Genomic DNA, 27753 nt, shown 5'->3' with positions numbered 1-27753 from the left:
CCGACCACTGCCCGCGGACTACGGCCCAGCACCCAGGCCAGCACTGGCCTCCGGGTTCCGCTCCCGACTCGTCATACACCGGCAGGGCAGCAGGCTGGCCCCTGCGGAACGCCGCGTAGTCGTCGGTACCGCGCGCGGGCGACACCTACCTCGTCTGGCTGGTGAGGCACTCGGCAGGCGCCCAGTCGGGGGCGGAATCGCACGGTTCCCACCAGCAGGCAGCGAGGCTGCGGGAGCTACCAGCCGGGAGGGCGGCCCCCTCACCGCGTGGCCGGCGCTGCCATGGCGACGGCCCTCCCCGGGCCCCAAGCACCAGCACTTGCGCCGGGGGTCGTGGAGCCCCGGCCTCGCTCAGCTGGAGCTCACGCATGCGCACCGACACCCAGGACCCCCTGATACCTGGCGGAGATGGGTCGAACCACTGCGCGAAGGGGAGAGAGAACCTTGGAAAGGCTTGAGAATGGATGGAAGGAGGAAGAAAAGGCCAAGATAGGACCCCAGATTGGACTTGACTCTTAGGTATCAAGGCTGTGGAATCCACCAGGGGCAGTGGGTTGACGCCGACTCCGCTCCGAGGTTCTTCGTGACCTTCTACCCCCTCCGCTTGTAATGGGTGGGCCCGGAAGGGCGGGCTCATGGAAGTTGCGCAGGCGCAGTGGGGCCGGCAGCATGGCGTCCAGGCCCAAGCGGCGTGCCTTGGACGGCGGGTTTTCGGTTCCGCGCGATGAGGACGAGGATGATGAACTCGAGGATGAGGACGAAGACAACGAAGACAGTGACGAAGAGGAGGATGAAGACGACGAGGTCGTCAATGAGGTGAGAAACACGCGCGACCCCGGTTTGGCTTATGTCTGGGAAAAAACTTTCCAACAACCAAAACCATGTGAGTGTGTGAGCTGCTTGGAGTAGCGACTTCCCCGTACCTGAGGGTCCTTAAGCAGAAACTGGAGGTGAGAAAAGGTTCTCACTGAGGTTCCACTTCGGTCTTTTACATATTGCAGCCACAGAAAGTTATTTTCAAAAGTCCTGTCCCGGCCGGGTGCGTGGGCCCTCCCACCGCCGCAACGGCACCGTCCTCGGTGGCCTTTTTTAGTTCTCAGGCTAAAGCCCCAAATCCTTCTGGGCTGCCGGGGGCCCCGAGTTCATCCTCTGCCCTCCCCGCGCAGCCCCCCCACGCTGGGTTCGCGGTGCCTGCCTCCCTCATGGCGGCCGCCTTCCCGTTTCTCGAAGGCCAGCCTCCTTCTCTTCTCTGCGCGCTGCGTTTTTCCTGCAGTGTTTTCCCGTCCTTGGTCAGATCTCAACTAAGCTGTCTTTTCTGCCCCTCAGACCAAGTCCTGGTGATATGTTCTTCTAGAACTGGCTCCTACCGTAGAGCCTGGCATTAGAGGTAGTTAACACTCGTTGAATGAATAATTAGGACGGAAAGGTCCTGAAGACCCCGGAATGGCTAATAGGTAGCCCTGAACGTAACACCCGCCGGGCAGAGTTGGTAATTTATGCCCCTGATCCTAATCTTTGCCATTTCTCTAAATGTTACCTGAAAACTGGGTTCACCTCTTGGTGGGTGATCGAGCCAGTAAGCACAACCACGCTGAAGATTAGAAGGAGGAAGGATTTCTTACTTGTAGCAAGAGTAAGGAGAACACCGGGGGTCTTTCCCCAAGCAGTGTCTCCCCCAAACAGCAGCGCTGATGTTTTAAGCTAAGGGTACGTGCATATTCACGAGGGGGCTTGAGCAGAGGCGAATTCAGCATAAAATTGGGGCAAAGGTCAACGGAGTCCAAGTTTTAGCTGATTGAAGTCCGGAGGGTCAGCATCATCATTCGGTCCTCCACCTGGGTGGGGGCCTTAATTCCTGCAGAACTCAGATATTACGGATATCATTTGAGGAGGAGCTAGGACTCTCTCATGTCAAGAAAGCCATTTCTGGTTCTTTTTCTCAGGGACCCTCTAACGTATCTGCTTACGTAAATGGTTGCCAAATTCACCAGCTGCTCAAATCCAAAATCCGAAAGTTAACTGTAATTCCTCCCTTTTCCTCATCCCACATCAGTAAATTCTGTTGGCTTTACCTTCAGTATCCAGACGTTTCTCATCAGTGATTCTGCAACGGTCAAAGTCCACCCTTCCACCGTCTCTTGCCTGGACTTCTGTAGTAACTTTTAACTGGCATGCCTTTTCCCGTTCTTGTTCCCCTACAATCTCTCCTCCACCCACAGCAGAAAGATCTTTTAAAAATGTACGTATACGGACTTCCCTGGCTGTGCAGTGGTTAAGATTCCTCGCGCTTCCATTGCAGGGGGCATGGGTTTGATCTCTGGTCTGGGAACTAAGATACTGCGTGCCGCACTGCGCGGCCAAAAAGAAAAAATGTAGATCTGTTCTCACTTCCCTGCTCTGACCGCTCCAATGGCTTCCCATTTCATTTGTATGAAAATCCAAAGTCCTCATGGTTATTGGACAGAGAGACAGCTAATATGGCGGGATCAGAATAAGGAAGAGGCTGATGGGGGAATAAAGTCAGAGATAAACATGAGCAGGGCAAGCATGGGTGCAGGATTAGTGCTGTGACTGTGGTGTGGGTATATAATATATTTTCCGTGGAACAGAGCTTTCCCTTACAAAGCAGCTCTTTACTTTGGCCCCTTGCCTTAAATGCGGTCTCACCGTTTTATATTTAGATCTTTAACTGGCTTTTGCTAACTTCGGGTTATAGAACTCAGCGCTTCTTGCGTTAACATGGATAATCTGCCAGTTTGCCAGTGGTTGGAAATTTGTGTAGTAACCATCACTGATGATAGTGTAAGAAAATAGGCACTTACATATACTGCTGGTGGGACTATAAATTGATGCACCCTTTTTGGAGGGCCATTTGACAACATCAGAACTTTAAAATGTGTATAAATGCTCTGATTCAGTAATTCTGCTTGTGGGAATTTACCCTCCAGCAATAATAGTAATACTAATAATACACGATTTAGGATCCTCAAGGACTGATCTTATTTAGCACTTAAAAACCTTTAAGTTTTTTTTTTTTGGAGTGAAGTAATCCTTACATTTATTTATGGAATATTTCAGTGGCATTGCTTCTTAGAGTCTGTTATTGTTGTTTTACAGAGATAGATCAGGGAGCCTCGCTACACACACCTTTTAGTTACTTGTACTCACCATATTTCCTCCTGCCTCAGGGCCTTCGTCTGTGCTGTGCCAGGAGCTCTCTTTACTGGTCCTAGGTTCCCAGCTCAAGTGTCACTTCTCTAAGGGAAGCCTTTCCTGAATTTCCAGCCTCCTATTTCTTAAGCTGTTATAGCACCATTCACCTGTGTTTTATAGCATGCATAGTTGTAAGCCTATATTTATTTCCATGACTGTTTCCTTAATGTCGGTATTCCCACCTACACCATAAGCTCCAGGAGGGCATGATCATTCATGTCTACTTTGCTCACCTTTTCATCTTGAGTGCCTGGCACAGTGCTTGGTACAGAGGGGTACTCAGTAAATTCTTGCCCAGTGAATGAAGCGTGGCCTCAAATCCATGGGCTGAATCAAGCTCTAGGCAATGCCAAGGACTTTTGAAGTGATTTTGTTCTTTGCTCACTCTTACTGCAGTCAGGTAAATAATAATTTCTCATTTGCTTTATCCAGAACAGACTTTCTCAACATCAAAACTAGGTCACTCTGAATGCTTTGTTCTTCTCAGGCTTTTGTTTCTAATGAGGAGATGGTGTGAAGGTGCTTTGTCATCTGTGCAGATGGCAGTCTTGGCAATGTTTGCTTATTTTGAAGCCTAGGCAGTTATAGTTCTTTTGGTAACATTTTCTTCTTCTTGTCCTTTTTCTGGCATGTTCCATAGATGGAGATAGAGCCAAAAAGAATGAGGTGGGGAGGGAAAATAATGCCTGAATTATCTTAGTGAGTTATGTATGATGACCTATTTTATGTGTCATTTACAGGAAGTGAATATTGAATTCGAAGCTTATTCTATCTCAGATAACGATTACGACGGAATTAAGAAATTACTGCAGCAGGTATTGTCTTTTATTCACTACACACGCATTTGCTCTTCTAAGAAATTCCAGGCCATTCGATATAAGTTCTGTCAGATTTCATTTTTTCTACTTTAGAATTCCCATTCCTACCCTCTCCACTTTGCCTGGAAGGAAGAATTGTTTTCTTTTCCAGGGCTAACTCCCCTATTTGTGCCTCAACTCCCAGACCCCTTCCTTTGATTAAAATATTTAAGTATTCTGTGTTCTAAAATACTCTCCCTTTCATATTTTAATTATTAGAGCTATTCTCTTTTTCTCTAATTCATTTCTAAGCTTTGTGGGGTTAAAGGAATTCTCACATAATGGCCTGTCACTGATTCCACCATCTGGTGCCACAAGCAGCAGGCTTGCTGCTTCTCTGTATTCCTTTACTCCACGTAAGATGGCTTTGGTTCGCCACCCTTCAGAGCCTCCGGTGTCCCGTCCATCCTCCTCCCCTCTCGTCTCCTCCCTGTCCGCTCCCCTCCCCAAGACCCCCTGTATTACCACCGGCTCTGCCTCGTCTCAAATTTCTGTGCCTTGACCGCTTTGATTTGCTCTGGCTTTTCTTTCCTCTTGGGATTGTTTTCTGGGTCATCTTCCTGGTCAAATCATTGAAATTTCATTATTTTTATTTGAATATGGAAATTAGAAGTTTTATTAGAAATCATACTTTGGTTTTTTTTTTTTAATAGATTTATTTTTATTTATTTATTTACTTTTGGCTGCGTTGGGTCTTCGTTGCTGCGCGCAGTCTTTCTCTAGTTGCGGCTACTCTTCATTGCAGTGCGCGGGCTTCTCATTGCGGTGGCTTCTCGTTGCGGAGAGCGGGCTCTAGGCGCGCAGGCTTCAGTAGTTGTGGATCTCGAGCTCAGTAGTTGTTGCACACGGGCTCAGTAGTTGTGGCTCGCAGGCGCAGTAGTTGTGGCGCACAGGCTTAGCTGCTCCGTGGCATGTGGGATGTTCCCGGACCAGGGCTCGAACCCATGTCCCCTGCATTGGCAGGTGGATTCATAACCACTCTGCCACCAGGGAAGTCCCATACTTTGGTTTTATATAACCACTCTGCCACCAGGGAAGTCCCATACTTTGGTTTTAATTTAAAATATATTTTTTTTCTCCTCTTAGCTTTTCCTAAAAGCTCCTGTGAACACTGCAGAACTAACAGATCTCTTAATTCAACAGAACCATATCGGGAGTGTGATTAAGGTAAGCAGGACAGTTGCGTTTATTCTGATTAAATTAGTTCTTTATCCTAAGTTCCTCCTGTTTTATAGCAAGTAGGCCAGAAACTCAAATTGGAAAGTATTACTGGTTAGAAGGCCATCCCAGCAATTCAGGGTTATTAAATGCAGTGATCTAGGTTGTGGCAGCGGATAGGGAGAGAAGTGGGCTGATTCAGAAGATACTGGGGAGGTGAAATACGACGGGGCTTAATGAATGGTTGGGTCTGAGAGTGAGTGGAAAAGGAGTTGAGGATGATACCCTCGTGTCTGGCTGGAGAACCAAGGTAGCAAGCATGGAGGAGAATCAGGTTAAGAGGGGAACACGAGCTTGGATTTGTACATTTTGCGTTTGATTTGCCTGTGATACATACAAGTGAGATGTTGTGCAGCAGCCGGAGACTGGGGCATTTTCAGCACATAAATGGTCACTGAAGTCGTGGGAGTAGTTGAAGTTGTCCACGGAGGGCAGGGACAGTCTGGTCATGACAGCGTTAGTTGGGGGGATGAGCTAAGTGGCAGAACCTGCCAGGGAGACTCAGGAGTGACAGGAGAGGGAAAAGGGGGAAAGCCTCAAGTGGTGTCATGCAAAGCAGGGGGTGGCACTTGGAGGAGGAGGGAGCAGGCCTGGGATGAATCCCGCCTCTGCGTGTACTCTCCGCTGGCTCTACGTTTCTTCTGCCGCCTGACAGACTGCCCTGCGCCTTCGAGTCAGGACCGCAAAAGTACTCTGGCCCGTGACTCTGCACTTTGGACAGAGCTCAGTGAGGACAGCTCGTATTTGCTCCGGGCACATTAGCTGCAGAGGCTCAGCGCGGGGCTGGCGGATTTCCTTGCAAGATGGTTCACTCCTGTGTCTCTGTTGGGAGCCCAGCTGGAACCATGGGCCTCAGTCTCTGTAGTGTGGGCCTCCCTACCCAAGAGAGCCAGGCAGAAGTGCAGAGCATCTTATGTTACCGGGTGATTTCCACCATTCATTTGATCAGCAGACGTGATGGCCTGTGCAGGTCCAAGGGGAGGGCACGTGGATCGCCCCCCTCAGTGGGAGGAGTGTCTAGGTCACTTTGTCAGAAGAGAATGTGGGATAGGAAAAAATCGCTTCAGCCTTCTGTGGAAAATGCAGTCTGCACGGTGACCTTCATCTTTCTCCGCGGGCATCTCTGACGATGAGGATGGTGCCTGCTTCGTAGGCGTGGGGGGGGGGTGGTGAACAAGAGAAGATGCTCAGAACGGCATCTGGCGCATGGCTTGTACTCTATGCGTAACTGTCCCTGTTGAAGTCTTTTTTTCTATTCCCAGCACCTATCGTCTAGCTTATTGTAAAAAAGCAAAATAAACAACTCCACCTCGGTCTAAGGTTCCATCCACTCAAACGACCTCACCTTCAGCCATCTCACTTGGTTTTCAAAGCCAAAATTCTTGAAAGATATTTTGCATTTGATTTCCACCTCCTCTCCTAAACACCTTAATCTGGCTTTTACCCCCAACACTCTCCCAATGTCCTGAAACTGATGGGATCACCAACATCTTCATTACTAAATACAACAGACGCTTTTCAGACCTGCTGCCAACATTCAGAACCTGTAGCACACAGCGTCAGGAAGATGAGAGGGTGACACCTCGGTAGCATCCCTTTATTAGCGCGGTGGGGAGAAGCAGCTGCCTGCTCTGTCAGCAGACACTCGTGAGCTCTAGCTGGTTAGTGTCCCGAGACCTGATGCATACCGATGAGAAGCAGTTGCTTTTAGTTTTGAAAAAGCTTATTCTCTAGTCGGGGGATTCAGCCTTTCATTGGATAATTACACAAATAAGTCTAAATTACAATTATGGCTTCCTTGGCTTCCACAGAGACACCTGAGGTGTCCCAGGGACCCAGGCTTCTTGTTCCTAGGACAGGGACTGCCAGAGCTTTCTCTGGAGGCTTTGGAACTGGGGGGATTTGGACTCTTCTAGAGAAGGCGATTCCGGGGGAAGGGGAGGTGGGCTGGGGACTGCGTGTGCGTGGCTGGAGTCTCAGGGCCCGGGTGTCGTGCAGCGGGTTGCTCAGAACTCGGCTGCCACGAAGAATTGTGTTGAGTGAAGAGGCCCGGGAGAGGGAAGGAGTGGGCTGGGAGGGGCAGGCCTCGGGCCAGGCCGGGGAGGGGCGGTGGGTGGTGGTGGGGGAGACGGGGGCGGGGCCCGCGCCACGGAGCAGCGGCAGCCGGCGGGGCGCGCCTGGCGGCCTGTCCAGGGGGAGGAAGGCCGAGTGGGTTCCGGGGTGCTCGTTGCTTTTCACCGACGGGGGGTTTGGGGGTCTCAGGGCTTCACACCGGGGGGCCTTCTTCCTGCCCCGGCTTTCCGTCCGTCGGCACCACGCAAGTTTTGCCACCGTGGCCGGGGGTCCTCTGACGTGCGCGGGAGCTGCCGTGCTGCTCTCGGAGGACCAGGGCGGGGTCACGCAGTACGTTCTTCTGCGCTCCTCTCCCCTCTCCTCCAAGAGCCGACGTGCCCTTGGTCCTCTCGCCGGGACTGCGTCAGTCTCTCCTGAGCTGCCTCGGCGCCCTGCTGCGTTGCTGAGCCCGAGGCCTCTCTCCCGCGTCTGGCAGCCGCTCTGGCGGTGACCCAGGCCTTCGGGGCCTCGCCGTAGCCGCCCCCCCTTCGTGTTCCCGCACCGCCAGCTTCAGTGGAAGTGTTCTGCTGTGAAGCCTGGTTGCCCCTTCGCCTGAGGCCCTCTCCGTGGCACCGTCAGCTTGGATCCGGGAGCCGCGTTCTCCCTCGCCGGCCTCCGGGGAGCCCAGGCCCCTCCCGCAGCTCTGTCTGCTTCGATTTCCGCCCCACGGGCAGGCTCCGCTCCGCTCTCTGTTCCTGCCCTGAGGCCCCGGCCACCGGGGGGCGCTCTGGCGCTGCCGACCGCACCTGGCTGAGCCCGTGGTGCTGGTGCCGCTTCGCACAGAACAAGTTCAGGGACAGACGGGCCGTCCCGGGTCCCTGCTGTCCTTCGGTGGAAGAGCAGCAGCCTCATTTTATTTTATTCATTCAGCGCTTGTTCCCCAAGGACTTAGTCTGGCCTGGCTCTCTGCCGGGGGCCGGGGATGCTGCCAGAGGAGTTTACAGCTGGGACGAGCAAACAAGCAACAGGTAGAAGAAAATGTGGACTGTGTGTCGAGTCGAGTACAGCCGAGCCAGGAAGTTCAAGGTGGAATCGAGCATCTCACTCTTAGTTCTGTTTTCTCGATTCCTCATTTCCTCTCTTGCCCTCGTTTTCTTCTCTCCTACCCATGCACACGGAGGCATTGCTCCCCTTCCCCAGTGGTGGGGACCACCCCAGTGGTGGTCAGGAAGCATGCGTTTTAGGTGAGACAGTGTGGTGGACCCACAGAGAAACAAGGCTGGGCTGGCTCCAGCCAGACCACTTAGAAAACAGACTAAAATGGTTTCCTTCAAGAGGTCTTATCTGTTCTGGATTTATAAGACATTGAGGAAAATGTCTTAAGAGTCTAGTAAAAAGAAATTTAGAGCAGAAGATCATCCAGAATGTAAGAAGAGGACAGAATCAAGGGAGGTAAAGTGATGTGAACAAGACCACACAGTTTTAGCCCACGGTGCTTTTCTGAGGTGATGACAGTAAAACAAAGTTATCGTTTGAAAAGTGGAAAGATAAACGAGGCCTGGATTCTAAGACTTGGTATTGCACTTCTTTTCAACCAAATATAAAGTTAATTTTTTTTTCTTTTTAAAATAGCAAACGGATGTTTCAGAAGACAGCGATGATGATATGGATGAAGATGGGATTTTTGGCTTCATAAGCCTTTTAAATTTAACTGAAAGGAAGGTGGGTTTCCCTGACTGGCATCAGAATGGTTATTCCTTAGGCCAAACCCTCAGGAGTTAATTTTATTTAATGCATGATAAAAGTATCTTTTATATCTTTTAAGACCATGATATTAACTATAAATATGTGTGCTCTTGTGAGATCTTATTGTAGTCCTTTTTTCAGTATGAAGGTGTTTTTGTTTTCCTTTGAATACTCTGTACCCAGTTAAAGTCTTTACTGCCTGTGGTATAGAGAATCGTCACCTGGCTTTTCAGGAATGGGTGTCCTGATGTTGGTGTTGACACAGGAGCTGTTTTGCTGTCTCTGCAGCTGTTTTGATTTCTGAAGTTGAGGACACTTACTGACATTTATCTGTATTTTCATTCATTACTTTTTATTGACTCATTGATGAGTTCTAATAAACAACCAGCAGCTTCCCCTCCTTAGAATAAGATGCAGGCTATACTTTATCATAATTTTTAATTGAACTTTTCCAGTTACTTCCATCTGTCTTTATGAGATGGATTAGAATTTCCATCCCAGCATGTCTGAGTGTTAGTATAACCTTCTCTGACCCTTGATTATGGGATGGTAAATAACCAGGTGTAGTTACTTTAGAGAAATACTTAAGCAATCAACACTGATGACATATAAGGTTTTAAAGGTTTTGGCAGAAAACTGCCCTTACCTGTAAGATAAAAAGTGATAGCTCTCACTTTGGAGTTTTCTCCTGTAAGTGATGGCCTGTAATAAAAAGTGAGCCTTCTCTTTGATTTCTAGGGTACCCCGTTTGCTGAACAAATTAAAGAGTTTATTTTACGCCTGTGCGAGAAGAACTGTGAAAAGAGTATGGTTGAACAGCTGGACAAGCTTTTCAATGACGCCACCAGGCCTGTGGGCTTTCTGCTGAGTGAAAGATTCATTAACGTTCCTGCACAGATAGCGCTGCCCATGCACCAACAGCTTCAGTAAGACACTTTGGAAGATGCCTTTGAATGGTAGTTTTTTCCCCAAGTGGATTCAGAAATGTGATTCAAATGGAATATGTTGGTATAGAAAGAGTTCTGCCCTTGGTTTAAGCATGAGTGGTGAGAGTGCCTGTGAGATGCATGCATTATTAATAATTGGCTTTTTAAAAGAGTTTTAATTACTTAGGGATATTGTGATAGCAGGCTTCATAATCTTAGAGATTTAAATGGTATAAAAATTGAGTTTCATGTAGACTTTTTACCTCCATTTGACTAAAGCTTTTAACCCTCTTCACGGATAGATTTCTGTAACACAAACGAAATGTTGAATAATTACAACAGTAACAAACAGTACAACTCCTAAATTCCACTGGGATATTTTATGACTCATGCAACCATGGTCCTGATACTGCATCTCTGGCTCCTCAGGGTTTGTTATTTTGTGTTTTAATTCAGGAGTTTTAAGTTTACGAGAATATTTTAAATGTAAGAAGGGCTAAGAATTGGCATTGCCCGTGCTTTGAAATAGAGGAGGATAAAATTACAGGCAGGCCCCCAGGCTTTACGGAATATTATTTCTCAGAGGTCATGGCACTTCTTTGTGATCTCCCTGGAAATAGTTGGTGCGAATGTAACTACAGTCTGAAGGCCTTTCGGTTTCCCATTTTTCCTTCAGAGACGCATCGCTTTTTAGTTTTACTCTCATACCCTCAGCTAATACTCACATCGCACTTCTGGGGCCTAAGCGTGTTTTGTTTTGCGTTGTCTTTTTCCTGATCAGCTGGAGCTCATGTCTGGTTTCAGGAGAGCGTGACCTGCTTTCTCCTGGTCCTCTTGAAGAAAGCTGCAGAGGGTTGTTCTGAGCTTCTTTACATTCTTGTTTAGTCAGACGCACGGGGTTATTGTATGATCTAAAGAAAGGAGGGAAAGAATTAAAGGCTTCATTGCTATCTCATTGACTGTGGTAGTTTGGGGCATCTGTCTGGCCATTCCTGCAGGAGGTCAGAAATGAGTCCCAGACGTGGTGATTGGAGATTGTAGTGGTCACATGCTGTAATGGCATTGGTCATGGCCGTGTGCCTTTGTGTGCGTCAGTTAAATGTTTGTTGTTTTAGAAAATCCAGATTCTTAGGTATTTTTAACAGAGCAGTGACGTGTGAACTTGAGATTCCTCTGTTAGTTGCTGTGTATCCACAGCTCAGAGCATAATCTGAGTGAGAGTCGTCGTACCATTTATTATAAAAGGCGCTGCCACAATCAGTTGATTGTGCACCTGGATGCATAAAGAAAACTCACTGCTTTAGAAGCATCCAGATCTAATGTCTGTCCATTAAGCCTGCGTCACAGCAGAACCCAGAGAAGAGGCCTCACCGGTTTTCTCTGTGCTCTGGTTTGTTGATGGATCTCGCCTCACCCATCAGCCAAACCTTGTGTGTGTGTGCCTCGTAGGAAAGAACTAGCAGAGGCGCACAAAACTAACAAGCCATGTGGGAAGTGTTACTTCTACCTTCTGATTAGCAAGACGTTTGTGGAAGCAGGAAAAAGCAATTCCAAAAAGAAACTGAGCAACCAAAAGAAAGATGAGTTAATGTTTGCAAATGCAGAAGAAGAATTTTTCTATGAGGTAAGCCCATCCTGTTCCATCTCTTTGTTTAGATGTAAATAAGGATTTTCTTGATAATAATCAGGATTTATTGCTCTCCCATTTTATGTCAAAGTCCTTCTGTTTTTAAACTTCCGTATCGACAGCAGCTAGGAGCTAGTAACACAGTGAGAGTGGGGAGGAGGTGATTACCATGCTGACGACATGCTTACCGTGAGATCTTTATTCTCAAACCGGTCTGGGAGGTGAACATCAGCCTGTGTGCACAGATGGGGGACGCTGAGTCCGAGGGAGCTTGGAGCCACTGTCTGGTCGGTGTGGAGGACGGGGTGGACCCTGCTCTCCCGGTGCTGGCTCATGTGCCGCCTTGTGCCCTTAGTCCTGGAGGCCACCCCATTGGTGGGATTTCTAGCACTTTCTCCCTGTAAAAGCTTGTGCTGTGACAGACAACCAGATACCAGAGCATGTTACTTTCTTATGCTGCCTTCCTCTCAAAAATGTTAAATACATCTCTGAGGAGGACATATTTTCCTGGATTGGACGATATCACTTATTTTAAGGTGTCCACTAAGGACTAAAGCACTGTACATTCAGCTCTGCCCTTGTTTTTCAGGAAGTAAATAAGTGAAAATTAAATTTTTAAAAATGTGTGCCTCGGCACTTGAGGCAGACCATGTCAGGGACGTATGTGACGGGTGTTTTAAGATGGGCTGGTTACGCGGACCTGCCTGTCTTCACACAACAGCTTTATGCTGAGGAAGCAGCTGGGACAGTGGGTAAGACCAGCATTTAAAGATGATTCTTCTCATTAACTGTCAAATTTCATGAGTCTTAATTTCACTTGTGTATCATGAGATTATTTTGAGAATCAAATGAGATCAAGAAGATGAGCGACTTCAGAATTGTAAACAGTATAGAGGTGGGTAGTACTGTTAATATTACTTAGCTGCTTGTTCCCCTCTTAGAAATGGAACACTTCTATCCATACTCTTCATGTAAGTTAGAAATCTATTTGGTGAGTGTTTTATAACGTCTGCCTGACTGTCCCATTTGAGCTTCCTTGATTCTGTGTTTTGCTTCATTTAGCTGTCAGTCTTATTACACATGCCAAACATAGTATTTTTTGTTATCAATTAAGTGAGTTTTGCCTTTAGCTTGTCTGAATTTTAAATTTATGGTTCTTTGGTTTAGAAGGCAATCCTGAAGTTCAACTACTCAGTGCAGGAGGAGGGCGACACGTGTCTGGGAGGCCGATGGTCCTTTGATGATGTACCAATGAAGCCCCTGCGAACTGTGATGTTAATTCCAAGCGACAAAATGAATGAAATCATGGATAAACTGAAGGAACATCTATCTGTCTAACCCATTTCCCATGGACAGTGGTGGGCTTGTTTTTGTAAAAATTTCCAGAAGACTTAGTGGAGATTTACTGAAAAACTCATGACTTTATTCAGATTAAGGTCCTCTACAAAAAGTAGGATTCTGTCACCCGTGTCTGTGACACATTTACAAAATATCTTTGCTTTTTAAGATTTTGGTCAAATTAAGAATGGTTGATTAAAAACTTTTCCAATAAGAAGAAAAACATGGAGTAGTAATTCAATAAAAACTTCTATTTTTAGTTGTTAAATAATATGCAAAAAGTTGTATTCTTTTCAAGACTATGCTTGGCAGGGTGTGACATCCATCTTCACGTCATGTCTGCACGTCACTCCGGTGGACCTGCTGGGCTGCCTTTGGGATATTTATTGCACGTCAGGTTTTGTGTAGAAGGCTCTTGAGAGTCACTGTATAGTGCATCTCTGTTCAGTAGTTTCAGGGCACTTCTCACACATTTTCTGTTCCTTTTTCATTGTTGAAATGGGTGATAGGTGATCCATCACTTGCTGTAGAATATCCTTACTTTCACTAGGAGGCAGATTACTGAAATAGTATTGTGGTGCCAATTGCATAAATCTGTTTAAAACAAAAAATTATTATTTTTGGTGAGAGGTACCAAACATGAGTGGACGCTTTCCAGGCCTGGAGGATCTGCTTGTAGAATTTTGATTAGTGTGAACGTCTCAGTGGCTTGGTCTGCCTTTGTAGAATGAATACTTTCTGTGGTTTACATGGAAACAATCCAATTGCATTTCTAGGATAAGTTGGGTCCTCTAGGGTCATGCCACACAGCGGAAGTGACACCCCCCACTCTCATCACCAGGGGGGAACGGGCACTTCCCCCAAGGCCCATCACAATTTTGCGACAGGTCAGATCAGATGCTTGGGAGAACTCTGGGTGCATAAGAGGGAGTATCTGCATCTAATACTAATACCATACCATATCCATTTGCTGAAGCTGGACACACCTGTAGTGACTCCTGGTTCCTGCCTAGAACATCACACTGCCCAAGTGGTAGTGGTACCTTCACAGTGGGTCCGGCATCTGCAGCAGCCTCTGAGGCTAGTCTCCATTCTCACTGCTGTCCCTATAGCCCATTCACTTAGCAGCCAGAGGGGTCTTTAAGATACATGGAGAAGAGGTTACCCTTGCTTAAAACGGAGTCTCCAATTGCTTTGTACTGCACTTAGGATCAACTCCAAACTCTTTATGTGGCCCATACCCTACACCTCTGCTACCTGCCTGTCTTCAACCTGGCCTCCACCCCTTCCCTTCCCCACTTGCTCCAGTCTCAGTGGCCTGTCTGTTTTGAGAGGTCGCTACGCTCAAGGTCTGCACCTGCTGGCCCTGTTCCTCCTGAGGTGCATCGTGCTTTGCTGTACATTTCTATACTGTGTTCTCTCTTTATGCTGTAATCTCAGAGGTGTGAGTATTTCTTAGTCATCTACAGAGACCTGCCTTTAGTAGGTACTCTCAACATAATTTAGATTGGTAGCAGTATAACTTATATTGAAAATGTTAAGAAAAACCAAATTTGTCTTTTGCTCTTCATGTATGAATTCAAAGAAACCCCCTTTTTCTCCGTCAGACTTACAGTTCAGGAGAGATTTCTGAGGCGATCCTGATGTAGTTGTTGTCAGATATGCTGAATTTATGGAAGAGAACCCACTCTGGCATCTTCTTGGTGACAGAGTAACAAGAAAGGGGATGCAGCTGTGCAACTTGCTTGTGCGTCAGCATTAAGTAATTACCTGACCCATCAACGTCCCGAGCAATCTGAAAGGCAGCGTTTTACAGAAAAAAGGATTTTGTATTAATATGGAGATCGATACACAAAAATATCTTGTTTTAAAAATTCCAAAATACTTCACACAGAATAGTTAAAACTACAGATTTGCCGCCCATGTTTTCTAGTTTCAGATATAGAAAGTAAGACGTAAACATGTTTTGCTCAAAACTTGGAGCCAGTGATGATAATAAGGATGTTAACTACTTTTATCAGTTTCAGGGCAGCATGCCAAAATAGTGCAGCTACAAAGGTGAATGTTTTGGTCCAGAAATAAAGCTAGCACGTTCCCTGTCGCGTTATGGACCACGCTCGCAAGTGTCCAGTGCTTTACACTTGACGTTTTAGCTCCTTTAACCCTCAGGATTACCCTGAGATGCAGGTAACCGTACTTCTTCCATACAGATGAGGAAATCCATGCGAAAATGTCCTTTTTCTCCATTAAGAGTGCTTTAGAGTTTAGGTGGTGCACATACTAATTCTGTAACTTGCTTTGGTTTAGAGGCGCTAGGTTAGTCAACCTCCACGCCGGGAAAGGAACAAATGGGCTGTCGCCTTTCCTTCTTGTTGGGCGTTACGTCACCAGGTACATGGGAGCAAACAGGTGAGATGAGGGACTATATGTTCAGCCAAAGAACGCTGTAACAGCTCCTCCGCGATGGGAAAGGTCTTCCTGACAGAACACTCTAGTTGAGTCCTCCGTTCCCCTGAGGGGAAGTATATTTAAGTACTAAATCTTTAGTAACATATAAAGGTTTTTAGTTTTATTTTAAAGTTGACATCAATACAGTAATCACCCCAAGTGGGAGGTTTCTGACAGGATGTCCTCAATCTGTGAAATGTTGTAGAGAGCACACTACAGGTGGCCTCATCCATTCTTACCTGCATAAAATAACCAGACAGAAGAGCTTTCCTTATGTTCAGAGTGTTTTCCTTTGAGCCAAAAGCAGGTTCTGTGTAAGGAAGCTCGATTCGCTTGATGATTTCTAAGAGTTCAGCTCGGATAACATCTGCCATCCTGAGTGCAGAGCAGTTGAGGAAGTAATCGTGACACCACTTTTCAACACAGTCTAGGAAGGAACAAACAAAAAGCTATTTAGAAATGACTTGTCATAACTGAGAGAGCCCAGTTGGGAAGGCGCTCTGCCTCCGCGTACCTCTGTGTCCTCTCCTAACAAGGTTGTCACGAGTGAGTGCGAGGGAGGCAGCAAGGACGGGGACCTCGGTGGCCGCGGGAGTGGCTGTCCCTGGCACCGCTGGGAAGGGAGAGGGTGCCGGCTGGCAGGACCTGCAGTGGCTGTGGGGGACTCCACGAGCCCACCAACTGTAAAGTGCAGGTCCCCACCGCTGACCAATACTATATATCACCCTCACCTGGCTCATAAGGGGCAGAAGAGACTGTCTCAAGATCAACATTTTGTCCAGCGTGCGTATGGCGAGGATGTACGTGCCCACGACATTCAATCAAACCGGGAGGGAAAAAGCTTACTGTACAGATACCTCTGATCCATGAAAATCTCTCACATACTTTACTTAATTATAAGAAAAGGATTACTACTAGGCTGATTTGGGAATTAATGATGTCACAGTTAAGCTCGCCTACCCTAGCTGCAAATTTTGTATCGAAATTCAGTCCCCTGGATCAGGGTGCAGTTATTCTTTCTTGCCACCTGTGATTAGCTGGATCCAGAGTTTTGCCTTGGCCGGGGAGCACACGTGGCCTCGGCAGAGCGGGCTGCAGACCTCCGTTGGTCTTTCCCGTCCACTCAGGCCCGTCTGGAGCCACAGGAGTGCTTGCACTTGGTCCAGCGACGACCACCACCGGCTCGCCCTCCAAAGATGCCAAGGCCCTCATGTACTTTCTGGCTCCACTGACAACTTTTTCTGCTCAGCTTTGAAAAACTAACTCCCTGCTCTGCCACTCTGACTGCTGTCATACTTTTCACTTTAAACATTTTCCACACCATCTGCTGGAGCAAAGGAGGTAAAAGCAGCATCGTGGAGAACAAAGGTGAGAATAATCCTGGTAGGAAGGGAGCTCCCCTCTGGCTGTGTCCGCCTCACTGCTTTGCCCCGTCTGCCCCTAGAGACCCCCTTCCCGTCTTTAAGGCCCAGCACAGGAGTTTCACGTGGAGGAGTCTTCCCGTTCCCTCACCACTGGGAACCGTGGTTTAGACGTACCCAGGACTTCTGCCGCAGCTTTGCACCAGGCCATTCTTCTCCCCTGGACGCCCTCCCCGCCCCTCTCCCCTCCTCCGCCAGGGTCCAGCCTCCCTCAGCTCATCAGCCTATTCATTACTATTACCTGGAGCTGGGGTTTGGTTTTGTTTTGAACGCTCCATATTCTCTCTCCAGCCAGTAGTGAGCATGCCATGTTGTGAAAGGCACAAAGCACAGCTCTGGCCGGTGGGCACCTAGAGATGGCAGTTCCTTTCCTTCCTCCCTGGACCCGAGAGGACAGGGGCCGTGCTGTGCAAGTCTGTGTCCCCTGTCCCGGCGTCCCCAGTGAGCTCGCTCTGAAGGCTGCCGGGCTGGGGGCCGGTCCGTGGATGCAGGCCCGCCCTCTGTGGGCGCAGGAGGCGTGTCTCTGCTGCTCACCTGCGGGTGCCTGAGGGCCTCAAGCGCCATCCCACTCAAAGGACCAAGGGGGCTGGAGACAAAGGGTGTTGGACGAATAACAACCCAGCTTCGTCTGGGGAAGGAAAGGTGGAATTGGGAGGTAATTTGTGAGAAGGCCAAGCGTTCACTTACGTTCGCTGGTGGAATTCAGAGCCATGTCCTGGTAGGCCTTGTAAATGTTGATGAGGGTGAAGTGATCTCCTTGAGGATGTAAGAACGTCTTCCAACAAGACAAGGCGGCCTCCTCTGCTCCCCGGGGCAGATGCGAAAAGCAATTAGGAGCTTTAAGATGCAAAAGGGCAGAAGGTCAGCAATAATGAGATGTGCCCTTTAGCCCTTTAGCACAACAGGCTGTGGGGGGTGTGTGTGGGGGGAACGGATGGATGGGGACTCGCTGCCGTTTGTAGCCCTGCTCCTGTCTTACTCTGTGAATAACATGCTATCCTGTTTACACAGAAATCAGAGAACTGTAGGGTGAGCCGTCATCTTGTGCTTCTCCTTACTCCTGTGTTAGCTTTTCTCAGGTCTGCTCAGCACAGCGGACACCCTGCTTGTAAATATTACAGCCCCCGGTCCAGGGACAGGATTAGAACTCAGGTCCTAATGCAGCATAGCCTTTGGTTTGTCCTGCCAGTAAAAGAATCAATTAAAACCTATAAACCAAGATGAATGAGGTGGTAGGAAATAAAACACACGCACACGTGACACGCTTTTCTTGATCTGTGCCGATCACTTCAGCAAAAGCGAACTCGGTATGCTTTCACCGGTCTGCTTTAAGAAATTCACTGGGTTTTTATTTAGATTTTTTCATATTAAGGCAATTTATAACTTTCTACATTTTCAAACTACTAAAATATTTCATTATCATTTCAAATGGATCTCATTTAAATCTATACCTGCTGCAGATACACGGTACAAAAGAGCCGTGGAAGGAATACCTGTTACCATGGCAGCGACTGTTAGCATTTCATCTACACAGTCAAATTCACAGGATGCTAAGATAGACTTGGCGAGCTGTGGGTCAAGAGGAAACTCTGACATGATGATTCCAAATTCAGAGAGGTTTCCATCATTGTCCAGTGCTGCCAGATAATCTAAGTCTTCCAAAGCCTGCATCAAGCTTTCCGGTGCTATAGGGAAGACAAAATTAATAATTACAAAGTCTCGTACAACCAAGATGGAGTAACAGGTACTGGATTTTCCCTCCCACACAAAACAACCAAACAATGAACAAAATATATGAAACAAGAGTTCGCAAGACAGAGATCATCAGGCAACGAAGAACAGTGATTCCTGAGAGGGGGGCACCTCAAGAGGTAAGCCTGAGGGCTGCCCAGCGTACTGCCTTGAGAGCGTTTCCAGGCTGCGGTGCTGGGAGGGGACCCAAGGGGATCTGCCAGACTCCCCGAATTATGCAGAGGGTGCTGAGGGTCCGGGGAGACCAAGGTGGCCAAAGCCTGCAGGTCGGACCTCCTGAGAGGAGAGAGCTCTAGAGCGAGGACTCAGAGGATGTACGAGAGCCCCTCAGTCAGTCAGCAGGGCCCATTCACTCCACTCCAGGCCAGAGAAGGAACCATCCAGAAGAGCAGAGGGTCAGCGCCCGGTGCTCACACGGGATCCAGATACGGCCGTTCCCACCAGCCAGGCTGCAAAGTCTCATGATTCGTGGGACTCTGGGGGGGGGGGGGGGGGGGCGGAAACACAGAATAACTACACCCCACATGTACACTGTTCCAGTGCCACCTAACTAATCCTAAAGTCAAGACCTGAAAGGATCACTCTGCCACCCAGGACAAAGCTCCAGAATATTTACAGGAATACAAAATACCCAGAATCCAACCCAGTAAAATGGACAATGTCTAGCATCCAACAAATATTATGAGGCATGAGAAGCAGGAAAATATAATCCCATAATAAAGAGAAAAATGAACCAATTGAAACGGACCCAGATGACAGAAATGGTAGACAAGGATGCTGGAAGAGCTATCTGCCAGTACAAGTAAGGACCAAAGGCTAATTTTCTCCATCCCTTTATTTCCCTTATAAGTTTATATGACATCAATAAGGGTGTAGTTTTATTATATATGCTTAATAGCCACCTACAAAGATAAATCCATTTATTCAAAGTGAGGTATTCTCCTTGTCCTTGCAAAATAAAGTCACATTAAAATGAATACATGTGTTTTTCACCAGGCCTCACAAAGAAGCAAATCACACAGCATGAAGCTGCTGGATTGTTCTACCCCAGAAACGGAAGGATTTATGAGCTACTCAACGGCTTTCACTTGTCTCACTTCCAACATGTTCCTGGCAGGCGGGAGACAGAGACTGTGGGGACCTGGGAAGCAGTTTAACCTCCTTGTAGCTGGGAGTTCAAGGTAATGAACAGTACAGATTTACTTATTTGCTGCCCAAACTTTGACCACTAAGCTATTTCTCAAAATTTCAAGTAAACTGTGTAACTCAAAAGCCAGTCCCAAATCCAGATTTGATAAAGTCCCCCCATTCCCATCAAGAGACCTGGGAACACTGGGAGAGACCCCGCTGCGGGCTGGGGAAGGACCCCTGGTGCTGCACGCAGCTCCTCGCATCCCCAGGCCTCTTGCTGGAGGAGAGAGCGTGGAACGGGCCTGGCCTCCACCTCTGACACGTGATTGCCGGTGAAATATCAGTTACTGTGAAAGCAAGTAGTGCTGGGCTGAGGGGGGCTGTGAGCAAGTCTGCAGAGAACCCAGGCATCTGCTAGAGGACTCGGGTGTGGCCTTCACCCCACCAAGGAGAAAAGCTGAACGTCCCTGTTTTTGGTTTCTTTCATCAAGATTTAAAACTGAGAAGAGCACAGCCTCGGGATTCCGTTCTTGGATTCTGACCCCTTGGCCTCTCCAGGGCACTAGCCAGGAGCACTGGTGGACTCCTTGTTCATTTGGAGACCCTCGGGCAAGGATGAGACCTTGAGAAATCACAGTCCCGGGAAGTAAACAGATGGGCTATTTAGAAAAAGAGTCCGAGCCATCAGTGAGCCATGAAATCAAAAGTAACAGAGATGGCCTCATCCACCAGAGGGCAGACAGCAGAAGCAAGAACTACAATCCTGCAGCCTGTGGAACAAAAACCACATTCACAGAAAGATAGACAAGATGAAAAGGCAGAGGGCTACGTACCAGATGAAGGAACGAGATAAAAACCCAGAAAAAAAACTAAATGAAGTGGAGATAGGCAACCTTACAGAAAAAGAATTCAGAATAATGACAGTGAAGATGATCTAGGACCTCAGAAAAAGAATGGAGGCAAAGATTAAGAAGATGTAAGAAATGTTTAACAAAGACCTAGAAGAATTAAAGAACAAACAAACAGAGAGGAACAATACAATAACTGAAATGAAAACTACATTAGAAGGAAGCAATAGCAGAATAACTGAGGCAGAAGAACAGATAAGTGACCTGGAAGACAGAATGGTAGAATTCACTGCTGTGGAACAGAATAAAGAAAAAGGAATGAAAAGAAATGAAGGCAGCCTAAGAGACCTCTGGGCCAACATTAAACACAACAACATTCGCATTATAGGGGTCCCAGAAGGAGAAGAGAGAGAGAAAGGACCCAAGAAAATATCGGAAGAGATTATAGTCAAAAACTTCCCTAACACGGGAAAGGAAATAGCCACCCAAGTCCAGGAAGCGCAGCGAGTCCCATACAGGATAAACCTAAGGAGAAACACGCTGAGACACATAGTAATCAAATTGGCAAAAATTAAAGACAAAGAAAAATTATTGAAAGCAGCAGGGAAAAACAACGAATAACATACAAGGTAACTCCCATAAGGTTAACAGCTGATTTCTCAGCAGAAACTCTAAAAGCCAGAAGGGAGTGGCATGATATACTTAAAGTGATGAAAGGGAAGAACCTACAACCAAGATTACTCTACCCGGCAAGGATCTCATTCAGATTCAACAGAGAAATCAAAAGCTTTACAGACAAGCTAAAGCTAAGAGAATTCAGCACCAGCAAACCAGCTCTATAACAAATGGTACAGGAATTTGTTTGAGAGGGAAACACAAGAGAAGAAAAGGAACTACAAAAACAAACCTGAAACAATTAAGAAAATGGTCATAGGGACATACATATTGATAATTACCTTAAATGTGAATGGATTAAATGCTCCAACCAAAAGACAGAGTCTGGCTGAATGGATACAGAAACAAGACCCATATGTATGCTGTCTACAAGAGACTCACTTCAGACCTAGGGACAGATACAGACCGAAAGTGAGGGGATGGTAAAAGATATTCCATGCAAATAGAAATCAGAAGAAAGCTGGAATAGCAATACTCATATCAGATAAAATAGACTTTAAAATAAAGAATATTACAAGAGACAAGGAAGGACACTACATAATGATCAAGGGATCAATCCAAGAAGAACATATAACAATTATAAATATATATGCACCCAACATAGGAGCACCTCCATACATAAGGCGAATGCTAACAGCTATAAAAGAGGAAAGTGACAGTAACACAGTACTAGTGGGGGACTTAAATACCACGCTTACACCAATGGGCAGATCATCCAGACAGAAAATTAATAAGGAAACAGAAGCTTTAAATGACACAATAGACCAGTTAGATTTAATTGATATTTATAGGACATTCCATCCGAAAACAGCAGATTACACTTTCTTCTCAAGTGCGTATGGACATTCTCCAGGATAGATCACATCTTGGGTCACAAATCAAGCCTCAGTAAATTTAAGAAAATTGAAATCATATCAAGCATCTCTTCTGACCACAACGCTATGAGATAAGAAATCAATTACAGGGAAAAAAACCCATAAAAACCACAAACACATGGAGGCTAAACAATACGTTACTAAATAACCAAGAGATCACAGAAGAAATCAAAGAGGAAATCAAAATATACCTAGAGACAAATGACAATGAAAACACGACTATCCAAAACCTATGGGATGTGGCAAAAGCAGTTCTAAGAGGGAAGTTTATAGCTATACCAGCCTACCTCAAGAAACAAGAAAAATCTCAAATAAACAATCTAACCTTACACCTAAAGGAACTAGAGAAAGAAGAACAAACAAAACCCAAAGTTAGCAGAAGGAAAGAAATCAAAAAGATCACAGCAGAAATAAATGAAATAGAAACAAAGAAAACAGTAGCAAAGATCAATAAAACGAAAAGCTGGTTCTTTGAGAAGATAAACAAAATTGATAAACCATTACCAAGACTCATCAAGAAAAAGAGGGAGAGGACTCAAATCAATAAAATTAGAAATGAAAAAGGAGACGTTACAACAGACACCACAGAAATACAAAGCATCCTAAGAGACTACTACAAGCAACTCTATGCCAATAAAATGGACAACCTGGAAGAAATGGACAAATTCTTAGAAAGGTATAACCTTCCAAGACTGAACCAGGAAGAAATGGAAAATATGAACAGACCAATCACAAGTAATGAAATTGAAACTGTGATTAAAATTCTTCCAACCAACAGAAGTCCAGGACCAGATGGCTTCACAGTGAATTCTATCAAACATTTAAAGAAGAGCTAACACCCATCCTTCTCAAACTCTTCCAAAAAATTGCAGAGGAAGGAACACTCCCAAACTCATTCTATGAGGCCACCATCACCCTGATACCAAAACCAGACAAAGATCCTACAAAAAAAGAAAATTACAGACCGATATCACTCATGAATATTGATGCAAAAATCCTCAAAAAAATACTAGCAAACAGAATCCAAAAACACGTTAGAAGGATCATACACCATGATCAAGTGGGATTTATCCCAGGGATGCAAGGATTCTTCAATATATGCAAATCAATCAATGTGATACACCATATTAACAAATTGAAGAATAAAAACCATATGATCATCTCAAGAGATGCAGAAAAAGCTTTTGACAGAATTCAACACCCATTTATGATAAAAACTCTCCAGAAGTGGGCATAGAGGGAACCTACCTCAACATAATAAAGGCCATATACGACAAACCCACAGCAAACATCATTCTCAATGGTGAAAAACTGAAAGCATTTCCTCTAAGATCAGGAACAAGACAAGGATGTCCACTCTCACCACTATTATTCAACATAGTTTTGGAAGTCCTAGCCAGGGCAATCAGACAAGAAAAATAACAGGAATACAAATTGGAAAAGAAGAAGTAAGACTGTCCCTGTTTGCAGATGACATGATACTACACATAGAGAATCCTAAAAATGCCACCAGAAAACTATTAGAGCTAATCAATGAATTTGGTAAAGTTGCAGGATACAAAATTAATGCACAGAAATCTCTTGCATTCCTATACACTAATGATGAAAAATCTGAAAGAGAAATTAAGGAAACACTACCATTTACCATTGCAACAAAAAGAATGAAATACCTAGGAATAAATCTACCTAGGGAGACAAAAGACCTGTATGCAGAAAACTATAAGACACTGATGAAAGAAATTAAAGATGATACCAACAGACGGAGAGATATACCATGTTCTTGGATTGGAAGAATCAATATTGTGAAAATGACTCTACTACCCAAAGCAATCTACAGATTCAATGCAATCCCTATCAAATTACCAATGGCACTTTTTACAGAACTAGAACAAAAAAATCTTAAAATTTGTATGGAGACACAAAAGACCCCGAATAGCCAAAGCAGTCTTGAGGGAAAAAAACAGAGCAGGAGGAATCAGACTCCCTGACTTCAGACTATACTACAAAGCTACAGTAATCAAGAAATATGGTACTGGCACAAAAACAGAAACAGATCAATGGAACAAGATAGAAAGCCCAGAGATAAACTCACACACCTATGGTCAACTAATCTATGACAAAGGAGGCAAGGATATACAATGGAGAAAAGACAGTCTCTTCAATAAGTGGTGCTGGGAAAACTGGACAGCTACATGTAAAAGAATGAAATTAGAACACTCCCTAACACCATACACAAAAGTAAACTCAAAATGGATTCAAGACCTAAATTTAAGACCAGACACTATAAAACTCTTAGAGGAAAACATAGGAAGGACACTCTTTGACATAAATCACAGCAAGATCTTTTTTGATCCACCTCCTGGAGTAATGGAAATAAAAACAAAAATAAACAAATGGGACCTAATGAAACTTAAAAGCTTTTGCACAGCAAAGGAAACCATAAACAAGATGAAAAGACAGCTCCCAGAATGGGAGAAAATATTTGCAAACAAATCAGCGGACTAAGGATTAATCTCCAAAATATATAAACAGCTCATGCAGCTCAATATTAAAGAAACAAACAACCCAATCCAAAAATGGGCAGAAGACCTATATAGACATTTCTCCAAAGAAGACATACAGATGGCCAGGAAGCACATGAAAAGCTGCTCAACATCACTAATTATTAGAGAAATGCAAATCAAAAGTACAATGAGGTATCACCTCACACCAGTTAGAATGGGCATCATCAGAAAATCTACAAACGACAAATGCTGGAGAGGGTGTGGAGAAAAGGGAACCCTCTTGCACTGTTGGTGGGAATGTAAACTGATACAGCCACTATGGAGAACAGTATGGAGGTTCCTTAAAAAGCTAAAAACAGAATTACCATATGACCCAGCAATCCTACTACTGGGCATATATATACCCAGAGAAAAGCATAACTCAAAAAGACACATGCACCCCAATGTTCACTGCAGCACTATTTACAATAGCCAAGTCATGGAAGCAACCTAAATGCCCATCAACAGATGAATGGATAAAGAAGATGTGGTACATATATACAATGGAATATCACTCAGCCATAAAAAGGAACTAACTGGGCCGCTTGTTGAGACGTGAATGGATATAGAGACTGTCATACAGAGTGAAGTAAGTCAGAAAGAGAAAAATAAATATCGTATATTAACGCATGTATGTGGAACCTAGGAAAATGGTACAGATGAACCGGTTTGCAGGGCAGAAGTTGAGACACAGATGTAAAGAACAAACGTATGGACACCAAGGGGGGAAAGCCACGGGGGGGTGGGGGGGTGGTGTGCTGAATTGGGCAATTGGGATTGACATGTATACACTGATGTGTATAAAATGGATGACTAATAAGAACCTGCAGTATAAAAAGATAAAATTAAAAAAAAAATTAAGGATTTCTGTTCAACAAACAGCACAATAGAAAAACTTAACTGAGCATAAGATTGGGGGGAAAAAAAAAAGTAACAGCTGACATGCCAGAGAAGGTGCAAGAAGCAGCAGCAGAAATAAGCATCTCAGATTAAACAGAGCAGGAGGGCACTGGGAGCACAAAGTTAATTCCTGAAAGTTGTGTGGAAACCAGTTTCCATAAATCAGCAAAGCTGCTGCATTGTAAGTTACAGGATCTCTGGCAACTGTCCCTGTAAGCCCATCTGGCTTAACAGCCAGCCTCTGTCCCCAAAGGGCACCTACTTCTCATTTTTATGTCCTGGAGTTGAGCTGGCTGCACGCAGAGTTACTAACGGACATAACTTCATGATTCGGCTCTCGGTCCGAACACCAAATAAAGAGAGGAAGTTCTTGGGGTTTTATTATATTAGAAAGAAGAAGTTAATGAATGCAGATTATACAGGTGAAGGAATAATAATAAATAACTGAATAGGATTTGCTAATATTACTTTCTACATTTTAAGACATCTCCCCAGTATGGCCCATGAAATTGTCTTAGATAAAAGCAGAAGGGTTTAGATGAGGGTTCTTTATGGCAGTGCTATTTAAGTGTAATCCATGGGAAATAATGCTAACAAATGGGATATAAATGTTTTAGTGTGAGGCCTCTTCTTTACAGCAGTGCAAAATCACACTGCTTTATTCCAAAGGCAATTTCAATATGAACAAATCATCATTTTCATTAAGTTCTATTGCCAATGGCAGCTGTACTCCCTGTAGGATAGCTCACTACAAGGTCACACACCTCCCCCAGTGCCATCACTCATAGTAACTTGCAGGGCTATTATCACAATTTCGTTATGGTGCCCTTTTCCCATGGAACCCCAAATGCCAGGCTCCAATACTGAATCTGCGTTTTCCTGCCACAGTACCTGCAGAAAGGCTGCTCACAAACAAAGAGGGCATTAATCTGGAACAAGGGTTAAGTCCACCATTCGGAGGGAGGGACTGACCCAGTGCTGATTCTAAGCAAGAGTGCAGGTCAGATGAGGAGTCCAAGGCTCTGCTGTGTCATTTCCAGAATCAACGGCCCCACACGGCATCTTTCCTATGGCCTTGAAAAGTCTACCAAAATTTTAGAGGTCACATAGCAGGAATCACAGGTTGTTCCCCTCCCCGTCACGGGGACGTTTACTCACTCAGGCACTCAGCAGGAGAGAGAAGAACCAAGAGACAGAGACGAGAAGCTGAGTACCAGTGCCGTTCGAGCCTCTGTCCTTAGATGTCCCTGAGGCACTGCTACATTCTCGTCTTGGATTTCATAGGACACCCCCAGCTCCTCATCACAACGCACTTTGGCTTATGCCAGTTTGAGTGGCACTACTGGCACTGGCACCCAGAATTCTTCTATACGTCAGAAATTCCGTCACAAAGGGAGAGTGTATCAAAGTGACACTGGGACTTAGAAAAGGCAGGGACGAAGCTGGCCCGGGGAAGGAGGATAGCTGTGCTCACACAAGGCTTGCCGTGTGCCTCGTTCACGTGTGAATTACACACACGTCACATATGCAGATGGACATGGAGAAAGAGAGTGACAGCTGGACAGGGCGGGATCAGATGAAGTTTCTGGCCCGGTGGGTTTTAGGACTGGAGCTTGGGCACTGTGTGCACTGAAGTAAAGAGCCCACGGAGGGGAGAAACGGAAGAATCGAGATGGTGCTGGTTGGACGGTGTAGATTCTCAGTAGTCTTGGGACTTTTAGGGAATAGGATTAAGAGTCTGGCTCTGAAGAGGAGAGAAAGGAAAGGACTCTGTTTCACTTAATTTCACAAGGACCTGCTCACAAAAGCTGGCACGTGCCCACCTCCTACCCTACACGGTACACAGAGCACTTCTGCATAAATAATCTCATTTGAACCTCTTGATAACCCCCATAATACAAGAGGGCAGACCCTCTATCCTCCTGTTACGCGAGTCCTGAGAAGGGCGGCAGGTCTGCTTCATCTGCCTGTTTCATTTACAAGAGGAGTTATATGCAAGAGCTGCAAGCATCATCTTTTTTTTTTTTCTTTCAAAACGATGAGTCAGAGTTAATCCCCAGTTACATTTCCCCAAGCACAGCAGAAAATAGTTATGTGCATACTGTCAGGGGACAGAAATAAACTGTCACCCTCACCCTTTTGTCCCCCGTTATCAGCTCTAAGCCCCGTGGAGTGAGCAGTGG

The 27753-nt window shown here is 45.7% G+C and overlaps 2 protein-coding genes across 2 annotated transcripts in view; one reads left to right on the top strand and one right to left on the bottom strand.

The window, feature by feature from the left end:
* Positions 1-654: 654 nt before the first annotated feature.
* BCCIP (BRCA2 and CDKN1A interacting protein) lies at positions 655-13245 on the top strand. The gene is made up of 7 exons (XM_065893767.1): positions 655-816; positions 3954-4028; positions 5157-5237; positions 8973-9062; positions 9825-10012; positions 11462-11636; positions 12807-13245. The coding sequence occupies exons 1-7, from the start codon at positions 670-672 to the stop codon at positions 12975-12977; spliced, it is 927 nt and encodes a 308-aa protein (XP_065749839.1). The 5' UTR covers positions 655-669; the 3' UTR covers positions 12978-13245.
* Positions 13046-27753, bottom strand: part of DHX32 (DEAH-box helicase 32 (putative)) — a 40500-nt gene continuing 25792 nt past the window's right edge. The window contains exons 7-11 of the mRNA XM_065893766.1: positions 18340-18531; positions 17534-17683; positions 15665-15852; positions 14591-14772; positions 13046-13571 (exon numbers count right to left, since the gene is read on the bottom strand). Coding sequence (XP_065749838.1) covers positions 13400-13571; positions 14591-14772; positions 15665-15852; positions 17534-17683; positions 18340-18531 — 884 coding nt within the window. The 3' untranslated portion in view covers positions 13046-13399. The remainder of the gene's footprint in view (positions 13572-14590; positions 14773-15664; positions 15853-17533; positions 17684-18339; positions 18532-27753) is intronic.

This window comes from Phocoena phocoena, chromosome 16 (genome assembly GCF_963924675.1).
Source record: "Phocoena phocoena chromosome 16, mPhoPho1.1, whole genome shotgun sequence".
Lineage (NCBI taxonomy): Eukaryota > Metazoa > Chordata > Mammalia > Artiodactyla > Phocoenidae > Phocoena > Phocoena phocoena.
This window is presented reverse-complemented; position numbering and strand designations above follow the sequence as displayed.